The 19318-nt window shown below is 36.8% G+C and overlaps 1 protein-coding gene across 2 annotated transcripts in view; it reads left to right on the top strand.

Moving 5' to 3' along the window:
- The window catches only part of LOC110677894 (B-cell lymphoma/leukemia 11B), a 279886-nt gene that overhangs the window by 188603 nt on the left and 71965 nt on the right, over positions 1 to 19318 (top strand). Inside the window, exon 1 of one of the 2 annotated variants that reach the window (XM_021849728.1) lies at positions 8886 to 9908. The exons of the other annotated variant lie outside the window; for it this stretch is intronic. Within the exon in view, the coding sequence (XP_021705420.1) occupies positions 9812 to 9908 (97 nt within the window). The 5' untranslated portion in view covers positions 8886 to 9811. Of the gene's footprint in view, positions 1 to 8885; positions 9909 to 19318 lie in introns of those variants that run through there. 2 annotated transcript variants of the gene reach the window in all.

Genomic DNA, 19318 nt, shown 5'->3' with positions numbered 1-19318 from the left:
AGTTACACGTTTGTAGGTAGCATTTCGTTGGCATTTTATACGATCTTACAAAACTCCACCCATTTCAAACCAGCCAGGACATAGTTCTCGAATTATTAACGAGTTGAGGAAATTCAAGCAAGCTTTGAGGATCTTTATCTTTATCATAAAACACACGTTGAAAAACCTTTTTTTCGATATATTCAGAAAATTCTTCAAACAGACATTAAATACAACAAGAGATCATAGATTTTGTCAGAACTCGTAGAGTCTACCAATACAATCGGGATAAACGGAAGCGCTTTCGTTAAAAAAAATGATTCCCCCACTTTCACACGTTAGTCTAGAATCTAGATATATCGTCCACTTCAAGGAAACCTATTGGTGGAATACATTATTGGGATCAGTTTTATTCGCAACTAGGGTCGGTGTTCCCTTAGTGGACAGTCCCCTATAGTTGCACTAGTGGCTTTTTACGGCCATTTTACTTTAAATCTTTTCAAAATATTTTTTGACATGAAGATCAGAAGCTATTTATCTAAGTACCATTGATACACAGCTTGATTTTGTTCAAAAAATGATCGAAATAATTAGTTTTGCTTAAAATTTGAGCTCCTTTGCGCCTATAGTAAACCTATTGTTCCTATAGTAGCACTACTGAGAGAAACTATTTTTTATTATACGAAATAATTGGTAAATTAAGAACTTTTTTTACATCAAACGAAAGCTTTTGATACACACTTTGTAGGAAAAATATAAATGTTTTGAAAAAATACGATTTTGATTAGTATTTTGCAAACGCCGTGATGCTAGTGCTACTATAGAAACAGATATTATAAATAGTGCTACTATAGGCACATGTGTTCCTATAGTGGCATTAGCGATAATAAAAACAAACATATGAGTTTTCGTAGTTTTCAAATTATTCCCACAACACCAAGATAAAAAGCTTTCAGATGAAGTAAAATTAATAACGCTAGCGTTATTTTTTGATTTTATACGAATATTTGTTCTTAGCTATGCTGCTATTGGTACATCGACCCGACTGCTTGGAATCTGAAGAAAGTTACCGTTTTGATTCATATTACGGACACTTAAGGCCTTAGTGAAGTAGAACTCAGCATAGAGCATACAAAATAAATCATTCTGTATGATTTCTCAGCGTTATCGAGCATCGGAAACCCTTAACTTTCAAATGGTGGATAAAGAATACGCTTCCGTAACTTGAATAATTTTAAATAAATCGAAATGTGTGGCCATTTCATGATTCTTATTCCGGACGCTTCCTCACTTTTGCCTCACATTGCGGACACTTTGATTTGAATTACGGACAGCTTATGGAAATCATTAATAGAAAAGTCAAACCATCAGTTGAAGTCGTCAAGCCACTAAAGAAACGTCTAAGGCAGTTGGGCATTACAAGTTTGCCTAGATTTTTATGGAGAAAGCTTATTAAAACGAGGCTTGAAAGTGAGAACTTTCGAAGAGCAAAACTTGAAATGTTTCGTGTGAAATGTTTCGCATACAAAGTAGAGTGTCCGGAATTTGAAGCTGTCCGTAATATGATTCAAAACGGTAGTAAAGTCTCAAATATTTCTTTGTTGAATCTAGAAATTTCATTCAACGAGTCTCAACAAGATATCCCTAATAGTTGTTCACAATTTTCTCTATAGTTTTCGCATTGATTCACATTGCCAATCAAAACCCGATTGTTGAAAGAACTCTTTTCAATAACTCATTCTTTCATCATAATTACCCCCATGCTCCAGCAACCCTACTTTCAAACCCTGATCTAGAATTAGCAACAGCATCCCGTCCCGTTCAAGCGAGCGCGCTTCTTTGACCGATATATTGCTGTTGTCGCTCTTCAATTACCAACAACCATTCAAAAGCTGCGCGCTGTCTCATTCATCCTTCTTCTTGTCCTGCCCGACGCCGCTCGCATGCGAATAGAAACCTCTATCCTACACACTCACGGTAGGTACCGTTAGATGGCACACACGCTCTCATAAAACCGTGGTGGCGAACGCAGACGAAGTCCTCCGGACGACGGACGGAATCGGTCTGTGTGCTATTCCTGGAAGCGCATGATGCAAGGAAACTGTCGACGATGAGCGTCTCAGTGCTGGTGCTGGTGCGGGAGGGGAAGTGCGAGAGTGAGCGAATGCGGAGAGAGTGCCGGAGAGCCGTTTGGGAACACATGTGCTGCTACTGTTGAACTGTGAAACTGATATCGCACATGCACGCATACATGCCGTTATAGGAGCTTGTTGTATGCAAGTGGACATGGCCAGTGAAGGGTGAGGGATCTAATTTTCAACCCTGTGCTTGTTTTTAATTATTATTTAGAACAATCTAGATGTAAACTGTCAATGGATTTACATATTATAACACTAACTAATAAATGTAATCATTCCTTAGTCGAGTGGTTAGAGTCCACGGCTACAAAGCAAAGCCATGCTGAAGGTATCTGCGTTCGATTCCCGGTCGGTCCAGTATCTTTTCTTTACTTCTCTGGGCATAGAGTATTATCGTACTTGCCACAGCATATACGAATGCAAAAATGGCAAGTATGGCAAAGAAAGTTAATAACAGTGGAAGTGCTCATAACAACACAAAGCTGAGAAGCAGGCTCTGTAGTTGTTAGGACGTCATGCCAAGACGAAGAAGAATAAATTTAATGTTTGTAATGTATATGTAATGTAAAGTCTAGCTATTCATTCATCAGCAATAAATGTAACAGTATTTATCCAGTTCTATTATATGTAAAGACAGGTTAGTGCAGAAACCGAATTCCAGTTCCAGGACATCAAAATTAAAGCACTACTGTATCAATTCAGGGCTCCTATAAGATGCTCAACCCACTTTCCTCCCACTGCAATTTCTGAGCTATTTGCAATCGGATGAAACTGAGTTTTCGTTTGTGACTGAGGCATAGTATGAGCATATTACTTATCAAATTCCAGTAGAATCAATTGAACGAGAGAAATGACGATGGGCATAAAGTGGGTGGCAGCGTCTAATAGGAGACCTGACTGTACTACAACAATTTAGGAACACTTCTCCACGCACGGTTTTGAAGTTAATATATTATCTAACATGTTTGCAGCAAAGTCATGATCAATCCAGTCGTTGAGTAAAAGTCTTAATTAACTAGACGGTTCATGAATAATATTTCTATTATGTATGATAAAAATATGAAAAAATGAAAGTACATTTGATTTGAAAAATATCATTTGATTTGAAAAAAAAATCATGTTGCACGAAGTTAATTTCACCATTAATGTTCTAAGCCCAGCTAGACGCAGAAGTTAACACGAAGGTATTTAGAAAAATTCAAAGGCTCTATCTCGGTAGGAACGTAACGCCAGAGAGAAGTAGAGGAAGAAGTACTGAGCCATACTGGCATAGTGAGATGACACACATTAATTGAAATATACTTAAAATTAACATGAGCTACAATTGTTTCAATAACTATCTTAAGTATTGGAGTAGCTAAAAAAATCATTTTGGCTCCCCATCGTTCAATCAACTTGAGATTAATTACTGAATGTCCCCGCAAAATTTGAGCTCAATTGGATGAAAACTGAGACTGCAAAAGTCATTCAAAGTATCTATTGGATTTACTATTAGAAAAGTTAGCAATTTATCGGTCATAGTGTCATGTGCTATTTAAGGTAGGTATTGTGCCTCAGTAATAAATCAATTAGATATAAAACTTGAATTGTTTTCATCGTGTTGCGAAATTCTAGTATTTGATAATTGTCGAACTGCTTAATCGTGACACCAGTATCACTTTTATTCAAGTTAGACGTTTGCCGCACTGACATTGAGAATATAAGAAATTATGAATGTTTTTTTATGATTGGAATAAGACAACGGCAATATTAAACCGCCAGTTTATGAACCATGATGGTACAACTTTTGCAATTCGCGGCTATTTTTGTGGAAAATCCGAATGTTTGAACGTGAGCGGATGCCAAGCTTAAGCGACTTTCATGTTGGGAAAATGTTTTCCATAATAAATTATTAACATTAACATTAAATAAGATGAATGATTATGATTCTTCTATATCATTTTTTTTTTCTTAGAATCGTGTGAAAGCAGAGAACTGACACGGCTGTCATCCTGCATACATTTTGGCTCTTCCTCACATCGTTTTTGGTACTGCGCGTTTTGGTACCCACTTTCTGGTTGGTTTGCCCTAACTTGCTCCGGATTTTCGAGTGTACGGCTTATGTGCTGCTAGTGCTAGTGTCAGGCAATTAAATGTATTGCGTTGAATCGTTGTATTTAATGCGCTTTTCCTCTTTTCGACATTTTGTTAAATGTTTTACGCATCAGTGAGGTATCATTGCTGTCTCCTATCAAAAAATCATATGTTTTGTCAGTCCCAAAATAATCAAAACAAAGACACTTGACGCCATATTGAATCAATGTTGGGTAGCTTATTATTGGTTCATTTCACCCCCCTGTGTGAAAGTTACTTACTGAAATTCAGAAATCCACTTTGGTAAACGGGCTCACCGAAAATATAGCAGCTGATGTCTCGGTAATTATCTGCCGAATCTCGGTCAAACATTAACTGAGATCTCGGTAAACATTATTGAATATCGGTCTTGATCACCGATTTCCCTGTAAAAATTTTTGATTGCCTAAATCTTTGTCAAATAAGTATCGTAATTTGATATTACAAATTAACGAGTTCTCAGCGGTTGGGATCTCGAAGATTCGTTTTGCTGAGGTGGGTGAAGTATACTATGTCTTGGGCAGTCAAGAACAAATTTCGAAATCGAAAATATCCTCAACCGCAACGACTGTTTGGTCTCTCAAGAAATTTATCATGCTGAAAACACTAAACTGAGAAGCTTACAGTCCATCTATGATAGCCAGTGGCACTGGAGGTGGGTTGGGCATGTTCTACGCACAAAAATACCTGGGAAAGACAGTCGAAGGTTTGCCGTACTCATAATTAAACACGAAGTGACATCAATGCTATTGAATTTCTACAGCCAGATGTAGATGCTTATGTATCAATTGTCATGTGCATTCCTGGAAGTATTTCGCGACAAATAAGTGGATCTTTTGGAGAACTATCAAGAGATTCGTAAAGAATCGTTGATTAAGGCAAGACCGGTAGCATCTCGTGCAAAATATATGCATCTTAAACAAATCTCACTTGTTATACACAGCTAGGGTTACTATACGTACTGTTTTTAGAGTACATGTACTCTTTTGTAGTTCAAAAATTTCAGTACCATTTATTTTTGCTAAATGGACTAAAGCCTACTTTTTTCCGATAAAACTAACCAAATAATCTTGTGAAGTGACAGATTAGCCTTTTTTTCATGATAACACAGTTGATCGACCGGTTTTCGACAAATACTTATTGAGCTAAATTGGTACGATGAGCAACGATAATTATTTATCGAGCTAAATATAGAAATAAGTGATCTATATATTGATAAACAATCCTATATATTGATAAAAATGCAACCTGTTTACTGATAAATAATCAACTAACTACTAATTTTCAGAAAAAAAATATGAAAGTGATTTTGCTTTGTTTTCAACCCCTGTTGTTGAAGCACATTTTCTAGAAATGCCGTTTTGGCGATCAAATAATTGAAAAAAAGCCGTGGGAATGGAAGGCTTAAATTCAAAATATAGTATCGAAATCACAAAAACAAACCACTAAATTAATGAAGCTTGCATCTTCATAAGGTTGTAGCAAATCCTTTGCAAAAAAAATAAAAAAAATTAAATAATTTGCTATATTTGAGGCACTGTCCAGATTCAATGGTTAAGAATTCGCTCTCAGTTTCTCTGGTTTCCTTTAACAAATATACTTCTACAAGAACATTTTTGGTCAATACTAAAAAAAATAGCTAAGAATCAATGTTCACTATAATAAGTAAACGTATTACAGTATTCGAAAATTTGATAAGAATTAAATTTGTTGGCATCTATAATATCTATAATATCTATAATAGTGGCTCCCAGCCAAATTTGTTTGAGTGAATGTTAAAAAAAAAAATCATTGTGAATATTAATCTGACTATTGTCTTCAATATTTAGGCAAAAAAAGTTGTTATTTGTAGATATCTCGCATAACTTATGATCTCGCCCTTAAAGCCATTGGTAACCGAGTGTGTAGCTCGCTGCTTTTATGTAAATAAATGGACTAAGATAAAAAATATAATTGGTTTGCTCAGTAACAACAAGCTACACATTTGGTTATCATTGGCTTTTAGGGCGAGATCTCAAATTATGCGAGATATTTTCATTTATTTTTTAAACTCTAACTTTTGACCTTAATAGAGTCTTGAACCTTAATGACCTTAATGGTGTCTTGAAAATAAAGAAAAAAAAACTAAATTGAATACAACAAGAAAATTAAGACAAATATATTAGTAAAATTGCTTTTATTTCTTTTCAGTTTAGTCCAAGTGTACTTTATAGTACTCTTTTACAGATTTGAAAAAAAATCTCTTTCCTGTGAGAAAATTGTTTAAGAAACTCTCCAGCATCTTGAGTAATTTTACAATAAGCTAGGAAGTTTCTAGCTTCGGTCATATCCAGTTTGCACCACTGCTATGAGCCGCAAGTCAAATTGAGTTGATATTAGTTTTCAAAATATCTCGCGTAACAATTCAAATGAGCCAATCCTCACATCGTTGACTCTGAGAAAATTCGATTTGAATAATATTCACCACATTTTCAATTCGTATTTCTCAGCATTCATATCAATCAATGTGATTTCATGCTAGTTGAGTGACGATTTACTACATGCTAATAACAAAAATGACAAAATTGTGGAAAAAATTATGAGTTTAAATGCTTGGCCCATTTTCGATTTTAAACAAGACGTGGGCCTTTTTTATTGGCTAAAATAGAATTTTATTAGCGTGCTTGGCCCAAGGCTAGGCCTTTTCGGTTTTCAATGAATGAGCAAGATAGAGTCATTGGCCTCTCACCATGTTAAGGCCAATGACAGTTTGCGAAATTTTCCGATTGTAGGCCCTCTTGATGGAACGAGAACCGATCATTGGCCTTTTCGAGCGGGGCCAATGAATGATTTGGAAAAAAAGCGATTATTGGCCGTTTTGAAAATCAAGTTTATAACGGTGAGTTTTATGATTATGTTGACAATGTTTGCATAGTTTGTAGGTGTTGGTAGATGCTATCGAATGGTATCAAAACCCGATTTGTTTACAATTTGATCATTGGCCCTTTAGAATAGGGTAACGACTGTTTATTTTGTTCTCAAACGCTAACAATTGGCGCCAGCGGCATAAAATACAGACAACAACCTTTCGAACATTCAGTTTCTCTTACCGGCCGCCGAGCGGCGACACTGATGTTTGTATTCAACTCACTGATCGCGCTACGCTGGATTCTCAAATTTCTCAAACTTTCAACACAAGCGCAGTGTTGTTCAGACTCATTTCCCCGAAAATAACATTTCCCGAAATACGAAGCCACGAACTACTACAACCATGATCTATCCTCCTAAGATAGAGAAGCAGATGGTTAAGCTTGAGTACTGCGCACAAAATCGATCAATTTTGATCCCAGAGAGCCACAATTCAAGTTTCGGTGAAATGAAATGAGTGAGTGAGTGAGTGCGAATCATTTCACCGAAACTTGAATTGCGGCCCACCGAGATCGAAACTGTCGGATCCCATGTGCAACACTCAAGCCCAACCACCTCCCCCTCCATCTCAGGAATACAACGGACAGTTATAACAGTTCATGGCTTCACAATTCGAATTTCGGGGAAATGAGTCTGATCAACACTGCACAAGCGCATGGAAGAATGGTAGTCGGAGAACTGTCAAAACGTATGGAAAATAATGAAAATCGTAAATTGCCTGCATTAAGGAAACTGAATCAAAAAAGTAGTGATTAGAAATCAAGTGTAAAGTGAATACATAACTTTTTGTGTTTAGTTCATCTTCCGTGGTGCTTTCTTTGCTTCAGGATTTCGTTTTTACTACCATTGAAAAAGAGCCATCTATTGCCTTTTCAGTTTTGAATATCGCCCTATTGTTACGCGAGATATCTTCCAATGATATTTTAGTTGCACTAATGATACAGCACGATTTTAATCTGTAAAATTAGGCAAAAATTCGCAAAACTTCTCAGTACTTTTTCTAAAAGCGAACTTTGTCCAGAAATTTTGTGCGTAAGTGCCAAGATCACGTTTTCATTACAAAGAATTTTTTAATGAAAAGCTTTAAGACCAGAATTCTAACAAACATGGATCGAAAATTGGCACATAAGGACACTTTTTCTCAAGCCTTCATAAACCTATAAAAATATTTTATTTCAATGAGGCTCGACATCGATGAAAATCGAGATTTTTCGCACGGTAGTGTAGAATTAGAATTTCAATTACGGTTTGTTTGTACGATGTTCGAAAAAAAACATCATCCATCCATCTGGTTTTATTGGTCGAATGATTGTGCTCCTACCCTATGCCGAAAAAACAAGGAACCCCTGAGCGTTTTTTGTGCCTTCGCCGGGTTCTTTCGATTCCTTCTTGCTTGCGTGGATACGGGCCAGGCAAGAAGAGAGAGCGATCCCATGTGAGAATGTGTGTCTTTGCTGGATTTGAAAAACATGTGAGTGTGTAGTTTTTTATGTCCAGTCGTCCTCGTTGTGCCTCCTGCTCACACTCCCTGTTGGAAATCGTGTGTATGTGGACTATGCGGATAGTCGAAGCAGCAGCAGAGAGAGCGCGCGCGGAGGATATTATTAGAAAAACCGTACGGTACATTGTCGACTCGACGAGGGTCGGGTCGGATCTCGGGGCGAAGGAAGACTGTTGGTGTTGGTGAGGTGGTGGTGGTGGTGGCGGATTTCAAACAAGAGGACGATGGTTTTTCGGAAAAATCTCCCAGTCCAGCCAGTCAGTCAGTGCAATTCCGCAGACCAAATGAGAAGTATCGAAGAGTCGTCGCATCGGACGTGAATAACCGCCCGACGGGATTCGAGTGTTCGCCTTCACCCAACACACATCGTTTGTCCGGCAATTATTTGTTGGATCATTCACCATATACAGAGAGAGATCCGTTCGTCGCTTATTGCAGTCAGTCAGCTCAATGGTGGGAAAGCGAGACGGAACATCATAAAAAACGGACGTGCGTGTCGTCTTTCGCCTGGTGTGATTGATGGTGCGGGATGCGGACGGGAAGAAGGACCACAGGATATCAGTCCCCCAGGTCGTCACCGTGTGATCAGAAACAAAAAAGACGTGTCCCAGAGCGGTTGTCTGTCTGACTGACGATTGGCCGGTCGTTCGACGATTCATAATCGGAAGTGTACGTGTGTCGATTTTAATTGTTCGAAAGTGATCGACTGGACAGCGACCACCAACGCGCGCGTGTGTGAAACAAAGCAGGCGTCGATCGTGCGAAGGAACACAGGATATCAGCGCTTTTGTTTTCGGGGGAACGAACGATCGTTCTCATTCGGCTGTGCAAATTTCGGCGCCTACTCTTCGGGAACGGTGCTATTGTTCGTAATGTGTGTGTGCTGTGAATGAACCCGTTTGGCGCCAACTTTGATTGAAGAGCAGCGCGGAACAATAGAAAAGTGATTCGTCGGTGTGGTTCTCGGGTGCAACAACAATAGCGAGAAAAAAAAACCTAAAGCAATTCACCAAAAAGTGCCATGAGAGAGAGTTGAGATTTTTGCCGGAGGCAAATTAGCAAGAAGTGATTTTTTAATAGTTTTGCGGTGAACCGGAAGTGATATAATTTTAGTTTTGAATTTTTCGATCTAATTAGTGATTGGAGCTTCGTGAACTACGCTGCATGCATTTCGATGAATTATTTTCTACACAGCGAGTGGTACAACGAGCGGTACAGGAAGATGCTGTCCACCAGCGAGGATGCCGGATTCTACTCCCACAATCGCGACCGTGAGTGTTTGTTATTTTTTTTAGTGGTAGAAAATTCGTTTTGAATTTTATGTGCTTCATGAAAAAGTGTGGTGGCAATTTTCTAATACAAAACGGGATGTTTGACTTTTTTATGCTTTCACTGCAACATGTGTGCCAAAGCAAGAATAGAAAAAAAAAAATTCAAAGGCATACCAAAAATATGCTGGAGAATTGGATCGATTTATAGTACAAAACATAAAAAAATCACTTAAGAAATAGTGTCAATTTAACTAATCCGTAATTGGACGAGATTTATGTGTTTTAATGAAAAACAAATGCATTAGTCGATTAATAAATTCAAATTGTTGACTAATAAAATTCCAATTGTATAAAAACATTGTGATATTTACATTTTCTAGTTAACATTCATAGTTTTTGTACGTATAGCACTATGTCATCTACAAATGATTTGTGAGCTGATTAACAGTCTCGCTAATTTTGTCGCCAGCACCAGCACGCTCATGTTGTGTATCTCAAGCGTAGTTCTCAATGAATGGTTCATGAGATCTTTGGCTTTTATTTTTACACAAACCAACTAATCGTTACTCAGTGAATCGTGTTTCAACTTGTTGGGAAAAATAAAAATTGATGGGATACCTAGGCAATTCCTACATAGGTATCATAGTTATTTTTGTGAGTAAATAAATGGCTATACCGTCTAACAAGTGATTTGCGTTTCAAGAAGCCATTATGCTACTGATATAACTTTTTGCTTATAATTTACAAAAAGTGTTCAGTGCTAATATGAGTTTTATTTTTCTGTATATCAATTTTCATCCTTTTTATCTATATATCTTATAAGTCTCCAAAAGCACCACAAAATATGGTGAAATCGATGAATAGAATAAAATTTATCAAGTTGTTGCATAATTTAATTTCTTGCACTTAGAGTGGAAATATCAATGTAACTTGTTGGAAATGAGTGAAATTTGGTCTAAACTGTTATACATCTGATGGTTTCTGATGTTTCATGTGTAAAAAATGTTACTATATGTGTAAAATTTTTAATGTTCCTAATTCGCAATTTCATATTGATTCAAGTCAGTCTACATGATACATATTGGTTCGAAAAAGAATCACTATACGCGCTCTCATGTGGAAAGTATGCTGATACTTTTTCAGCTAGGTGCAAATCCAATCAATTTTCTTTACTTCGAAATCATGAGGTGACTTGATAACAATCATCAACGACGCGTACAAATTTCAATGACGGCCTACTTCGCTTTTTCAAAAGATGCAATTTATTGGTAAGAATTACTCATTTACAGTTAAACTTCATTAGTCGATATCTGAAGGGACCATCGACTCATGAGAATGTCGATTTAAGGAACAGAAATCCTTAGGAAAGCTGATTATAGGTACCATTATATGGACCATAATTTACGTACATGATTTTCATCATTTTCAAATCAAAATCGAACAGAAAAAGTGTTGATCGAACGGAAAAATATTTCATATTGTTGCATGTGTGCATGTATTTTTATAACCAATGTAAATAAGCGATTTTTACGATGAAGTAATTATTTATCCAAGAATTCAGATTCCTACATCAAGAAGAAATTCTGTATAACTCGTGTGCTTTCCAAAAATGTTTTCAGAAGTTGCATTTCATTTGAAAAAGTTACCAGCTTTGTGTAACGGTCGTCTTTTTAAAAATTGTTAATCAACAACAGAATATTTAACAAAATTACTTCAAGCATAATTCTTCAAAACGGCGTGTATAACATTCGGAAGGATTCGAGACAAATAGAATGCAGTATATTGTAAAGCATTTTAAATCCTGTTTAAAACTTTTTGCATTTTTATTGCTATATCCCTTATAAGTTGGAAAAAAAGAATATAGTTTCTAACCACTATAGATCAATGCTGATTTGTTTTGAATAAGATTGAAAAAATATTAAATTAACTCCTTTTCTTTTTGCTTGTTAAATACACCATGATGATTCGTCGATATCATATTTTGATTATTACATACTTCGTTGATGCGTCTGTTCGACAGTTTATTTTGCACTTGCGTCACATCAGATACACCGGTATTTGTTTTGTAGTTTCACATTCGTCGGTTTGTGTATTCCCATAAAAACTTGATAAAGTTACTTTATTCGTCAGTTGCTATTTTCATTTACAACGAATATTGGTTTTTGAATTTTCCAATTTCAACTCGACTCGACAGGAGCACTATACGGAGCCGAGAGTAACAAAAGTAGACGGAGAACTACCATTTGTGAGTTTTAGGAATACTTTTGTAGAATCAATATTTAGATTATGCTGTTGTCGAGCACATGCAAAGGAAATTTTTCCTCTTTTTATTTCTTTATATACGTCGGATTGAAAAGTTATGCTTGACTTGTTTATAACGAAGAAGAAATTTCCGACAATTCAGCCATGACTCATTTCAAAGCACCATCATGTCTTTTTCTTTTAAAATCTTGCTCAACATTCCTTCAGAAAATATGGTAACTTGTTGTATTTTCAGTAGCTTTGGTTTTTTCCTTACTGTCGAATTTCAGAAGATTTGGTTGATAGACGACGAAGAGAACCAAACGGCCAAAAATTTTATGTCGCTTGAAAAAGATCACTAAGATAAGTATTATTATAACTCTAATTTAATTCAATTGCCTAAATCTAAAGGAATTCAATTTAAGATTTCTTCTATATAGATCCTTTTGTATTATTTTAGAACTACTATTGCATTTAAGCATCTTTTTTATTGCCTATTCCGAATAGTCTTGATTTCAGCTCTTTTGAACAACGCATATAAACACATCTGAATTGTAGCGTAATTAAAGTAATTGGATATAAAAGAATCCATTAATACACAATTTGAAGAAAAAAAATAGTAAAATCTTAGTAAATGAATTTGACTCAGTAAAACCCATAATAGCTTCTTGTCATACTATCTTTGAGAAATGGAAAACTTCAAGATTTCATCAAATTTTCAGGTATTCACAAAGCATTAAGCTTACTTTTTATCATTTTTACTTTTAAGAAATACCAAAAAAAACCCTAGCAGGTATAGAAATCCGGTCTCACTTTTTACTCATCAGAAAAAATCTTAGAAATCCCACTACGAGGATTGTTTCCTTCTACTCGTAGGATGTTTGATGTCCGACATGAATCGTGTATAACAAGTGTATGCCAGTTTACATTATGGACGCAATTCGAGGACTGTGTATACACAGATTCTGTGTGAATCTGTGTATACAGAAAAAAGTCCACAGAAAACTGGACAATTATGCGTGGAGCGTTACCACATTAATAATCTTTCTCGTTTTTGTCTCCAGCACCAAAATACCGCTATTCACTTAGTTGAGGGTTGCTGAATCCATTGCCGTTTTCAGAAATATCATAGCACGTACAGATTTTGAGATATTGGCTATTGAAAATGCAAAAAAATGACTGTTTCAGAGAACTTGCATGCAAGTTTGCCAGCTTGTAAGGCCATTTATTTATTGCTCAATTTGCCACATAATTCGAACTTTATGTGTATAATAATACTTATCATCAAAGTTTATAATACTTTCGACGTGGAAAAGTTATTTTTTGATGGTTTAGAGAATTATTGTATTTTGCCATATGAGAGAAACGAAGAATTTTGTATGGAGACTGCAAGCATGTTGAAAAGATCGGTTCAATCGAAATTTTAACGTGCAATTTCAATACATGTCTATTTTACATGCTTGGTAGATTAGATTGTAAAATAGTTTGATGAATTGTACTTTAAATTTCATGCAAACATCAATAAAATCAGTGTTTTATACAACTTTGGTGACCTGTAGCTAAAAATTGTGACGTGCTGGAACATTTCTGAGAATGGCATCAGATTCAGCAACTCCAAATTTACTAGAGACACATAATTTGATCCTTGAGATACGCAAAAATGTCATTTTTGTTAAGCTGTGAATTTCTTGCAAAAAAAAAATCGTTATAAACAACGTTCAAAAAGTATTGACAGAAGATCTTTTTTTCTGGGATTCGTGAATTTGTTTTTTCCAAAAGTTTTCTACCGCGTGAGATCTACTTAGTCTTCTCTAAAAATTATACCTGATTCCTAGCTCATATTCGGCTCGTGGAAAAATAAGAAACGAATTGGCACACATTTACCCGTCATGATGCTTCATGCGTATTGTGATTCGGTGACATGATTTCTAAGTAGATTTCTAGTCGATGTTCCATGACTCGATATCGACTCATGGAACCATACTAAAAACAAAATTTCATGGTTACTATGATGGTCCCTAGAAGCAGCCTTCCAAAGGATTGCTGTTCCATGACTCGATATTTCCATGAGTCAATGGTCCCTTCAATATCGACTCATGGAGGTTTCACTGTATATCAAATCACTGCATTTTACAGCATCTAAATTTGCTGTCACACCTGCCACACGATATACGAATGCAAAAAAAATGGCAAGTTTGGCAAAGAAAGCTCTCAGTTAATAATTGTGAAAGTGCTGCCAAGAAGAAGAAGAAGAAGAAGAACTGACAGCTTTCTTTGCGAATTGACCATTTTTGCATTTGTATATCGTGTCCTTGAGGCAAGCACAAAGATACTCTATGCCTGGGAAGTCGAAATTAATACCTGAGACTAAATTTCGATATCTTCCATCGACCTAATGGTCTGAATACAATAGGTCGAAAGACAAAACGTCGAGAGGACAGTCATAGGTTTTCCTCCAGCATCTCCCATCAAGCACGAATGCGTTCATATCTCTCCAGCATGCAAGAAACGCATTCCAGCGTGCCGTGGACCAAATTCCACAGTTCTACAAATGTGATAAACTAAGCCCTCGTTTTCGTAGATTTTCCATCATATCCAGCCTTGTTAATACGCGCAGGCGGTCAAAGGCAACGGGAGGTGAACCGTAGAAATCGCCTTCATAAATTTGAATACCGCTTGTAATCATAGTGCAAATATTGAACGTTCCACATGTGGCGGCGGCGGCGGCAGCGCATCGTCATCAGCCCTCAGCAAGCCGGAGGAGCGAGCTTCGGTGAAGGTGGAAAAAAAAAACTACGAACTAAATGCATATTACGATATTTGCACTGCCATGTGGGCGGACATTCTCGTTTACCTGGCGGAAAGGCACCCCCACTGCCCTTCTTGCTGGAACAAACCCCTGACGTGGACGCTCTTATCAATTGGAACAGAAAAAAGGTTCTGTTATTGTCTCGCGGCATGGACCGGGGCTCTCTTTTGGGCAAACATGTTTGCATTAGGGGCTCTGTTGGTTCGTTGGCAAACGACGCACAGTGTGATTCGATCTAAGATAAATCACCATAACCTCAAATTCTCTTTTCAATTTCTTATATCATATATTTAACATATTTTACGCTATATTCAAGTATTATTGACTTTATTTTCGAATGTTTTTCGGTTTGAACTGATTATTAGGATATAAAGTATTGAACAACATATTTGCTACTTTCACATTTTTTGTTTTGCCTGGAAAATCTAAAAAGTTTTAATGTTTTATCTGATGCTTTACTTTTTGTTTCTAAAAACCATTTCTGGTTTGAGCTATATTTAAATTCATAATAGCTGGTAAATGGATCGGAAATATATATTTTCTTAAAAAATCGTGACCACGGTCAGCTCAGAGAGTTGTATAAACTTCAAAGTCCGATGAATTTGCATAAAACTTCACATTTAAACCACAAAAGTTTCAAGTAAGCCGGTAAAAATACTGCCGGAGTACAACTTCGATATTTCTTGATTTTTGTACACTTTCTAACCATTGTGCGACGGTGTCACCAACGGTCGTCCGGCAGCAGCAGCAACAGCAAGCAGCTCGGTTCGGTTCTTATCACCGCGAACCGAATGGAGGAAAAAAAACCCAAGCTGTTGTGTGGCTGTACTGAAGCGGAGGTGGATAGCCAGAAAAAACCGCTCAACTGAACCACCCGAAACAAGCCGGTACATTGTTGCTCATTTGTTTGCCATACTGCCATGTGGTGCGCGGATGGTGGTTCCTCTTCGCGGGACCTGTGCTGGTGTCCGCTCGAGACATTACCGGGTCAGTTGCATCACGTATGTGACTATGAAGTCGGAAGAGTTTTTTGTTGTGTGGTAGAGCAATTTTAGGATTTTAAGGGATTCTGTAGCAATTGAGCTAGATTACACATCTTTACTTCATATACCTGATTTGGTACATTCTAAATTTGTGTTATCTCCAGACATTGCAAAATTCGTTAGAAGCAAGCGAAAAAAAAACTTCTTCGCGTATCATAACGGCGTAATCTTCATCGATTTTCTCTTTAGCTAATTACTCAACCCGACGACTTTCTTCGAATGTTTATTATTCATTAGAAAGTATTCATCATCCTTCGTCGTTCTGCTGCATCATGAAATATTGCGAAAATCGATTATCGTGTACTACTGCAAAGAGAAAATCGACGGAGAGAAATCGATCACTGCAGATACGCCTGTACGATACTAACCGCGAGATCTCATCTGTGTAGGTCCATGATCAGCGATGTTTCGCAAGTTGTAACAAACATGATAATTAACAGCAGAAAACGAGAGCCTAAAGAGAGAGCAATGATAAAATTCATGTTTCTCGCTTGTTTACCATTAGGGGTAGATGATTTATTTTACTGGTACGATAAACAATGGATCATTAAAATAACCAAAACGGCCGCTATGCAAAGCATAGATAGCGCCACCGTAGCCTTGTGTGTTTGACAGAACAGCAATGCTGTCACAATGTTAAATCCCATATACAGTGGCGCCTTTGTTTTGATGCGGTGAGCACTTGCAAAAACTACATACAATGATCCATTCCCGAACATCCGATAACAATAGTGCCTTCTTCTTCTTACTGGCGTTACGTCCCAACTGGGACAAAGCCTGCTTCTCAGATTAGTGTTCTTGTGAGCACTTCCACAGTTATTAACTGAGAGCTTTCTTTGCCGATTGACCAGTTTTGCATGTGTATATCGTGCGGCAGGTACGAAGATACTCTATGCCTTAGAAATCGAGAAAATTTCCTTTACGAAAAGATCCTCGACCAGCGGGATTCGAACCCACGATCCTCAGCATGGTCATGCTGAATAGCTGCACGTTGACCGCTACGGCTATCTGGGCTTTCTATAGTGCCTCTTAGGTTTGAAACTTGTATAGTTGGATTTTATCATTCACTGCTATCCCCCCCGATCTAATCAAAACTATAGCAGTATACGATAAACAGGCTCTCATGATGTGCTGCACATTATGATTGCTACAGAGACCTATAAGTGAAATTTTCTCTCAATTTTCTGAGGATTCAAATCTCTGGTTAACTCTAATGCAGTGAGGTGGAAGCTGGTCGTTGGACCGAATGCCATTAGGACGAATGCAGTTAGGTGGAAAAGGTCGTAAGGCCAAAGTAACATTTCACCAATTAGTATTATTTCAAATGGCTAACACATTCCTTTTTTAATCAAATGCTGTTTTTTTTTCTAGGTATATTTCACAGCGGTAATATTTCAAATGGCTAACACATTCATCAATGTTTTTATCATTGTTTCAATCAAAGGTAGTTCTTTCTAGTTATATTTCACAGCAAATAGTGTAAGCTTCTGGGTAATGTAAATTATCCTGATCTAACAACTAACATTCCATTCGACTTAAAAATTCATTCTGTCGCTCCAAGATAATGCAAATTATCCTGACCTACCCTTGTTAGTTACCTATTAGACCTTACGATTAATTAGAACTATTGGCATTTTCCGGCCTATTGACGCTTTCGACCTAACGGCATTTGGCCTAACGAGTTAGAACCCATTGCATCAAATTGACTCAACAATTTCGAGTTTTTTCAGATCCCTTCTAGACCTGCTTATCATCACTTCTCTTCGTGTCTATGAATAATTCAACTAAAAAAATGACAATAGGAGAAGGCGGGGCATACGGGGAAATATGGGCCACCCTTCATTTGAGCTTAAAGAACGATTTTGATCCCGATAACCTTAGGACCTCATAAAGTATGCTTCAACTAGCCACCACCGTAAAAACCGTGCAAAAAAAAAAAACATCCTGCAATTCCTTCTGACACACACCATAGATTCAGCAAATGTTATCTAAAGATTTATTTTAGAACTTTGTAAATGTTTGTTTTGTGAAATTCCTCCAAGATTTTCTGTGAAGATTGCTCAAATTATTCTTACTGTGTTTTTCCAGACCCACTAGATGTTTTTCAGGGATATGTTTTGTCGATATAAAACTTTTAGAAAATCTTCTAGCTCTCAATGGATTTTTCCAAAGAATTTTCCAGGGATTCTCACAAGATTTTTTAGGGATATCTGCATGAATTCTTCAAGTATTCATTTACAGATTTCTCCATACAGTGCGCCGGGGATTTCTCCTCTGAATTCATCAGATATTCGTTCAGGGTATTTTCCAAGTTGTATCCTTCAGCGATTGTCCCGAATTTTTCAATGGATTTTTGCTTCTCCATGAGTTCTATCATATATAGATACATCTGGGAAACTTTTTGTTGTCAAGCATTCGTTGCAAAAAATATTATTTATCCTTGCTGAAATTTCTCCAAGAGTTCTTTCGGAAATGTTTTCGGAATTCATGCAGCATTTTTTGCAGAGATCTTTTTGACTTCCAAATACATTTAAGAGTATCGCCTTTGTTAGCCTTTCTAAAACTGGTCAACACTGATCAAAATGCAGTTGAAAGGTTAATAAGTTACTGCATATTAATTGTTCCAAGAAAGGTATTTCTCTAAATTAGTGGTGCCTATGCTGCGGAATTTTAGCGTGTAATGATTGTTGCTTCTAGAGATCTAGTATACCTGCGTGAAAATGTGTTCTTGCAGAAATTCCTCCTAGTGTATCTTCAGAAATGTTTTCGGAATTCATGCAGCATTTTCTTCAGAGATCTCTTTACCATCGCCTTTGTGAAATCACTGATCAAAATGCAGTTGTAATGTAAATGAGTTAATGTATATTAGTTCTTCTAAAGATAGTATTTTTCTAAAATAATGGTGCTCATCCTGCGGAATGTTAGTGAGTTATGTTGGTAGTTTCTAGAGACCGAGAAAACCTCTGCAACTCCACAATCACCACGGGAAGGGTGTTTATTAGTGAGTAAGGAAAATATCTGGGAGTCACCTTTTATCGGTGATGCGATACATGGATAAGGAGGAAGATTACGACTCTCACTCAAAACTAGTTTTGCATTTTTAAAATTGGTAAAAGATTAAAAAAGTACTTCTACAGTTGTGTTCAGAATAATAGTAGTAAAAGCCGATTTTCATACAAAATGCTCAACTTTGGCATACTGTTACTTTGTTCCCATATAAGCAATCGGCATGAAATTTTGGCAGTGAACTACAAATACACTCAATTTCATTATCACAAATTTTGAAAATTTTCACACTACCGGCTAAAAAGTTAAAT

This window comes from Aedes aegypti, chromosome 3 (genome assembly GCF_002204515.2).
Source record: "Aedes aegypti strain LVP_AGWG chromosome 3, AaegL5.0 Primary Assembly, whole genome shotgun sequence".
Classification (NCBI taxonomy): Eukaryota; Metazoa; Arthropoda; class Insecta; order Diptera; family Culicidae; genus Aedes; species Aedes aegypti.
This window is presented reverse-complemented; position numbering and strand designations above follow the sequence as displayed.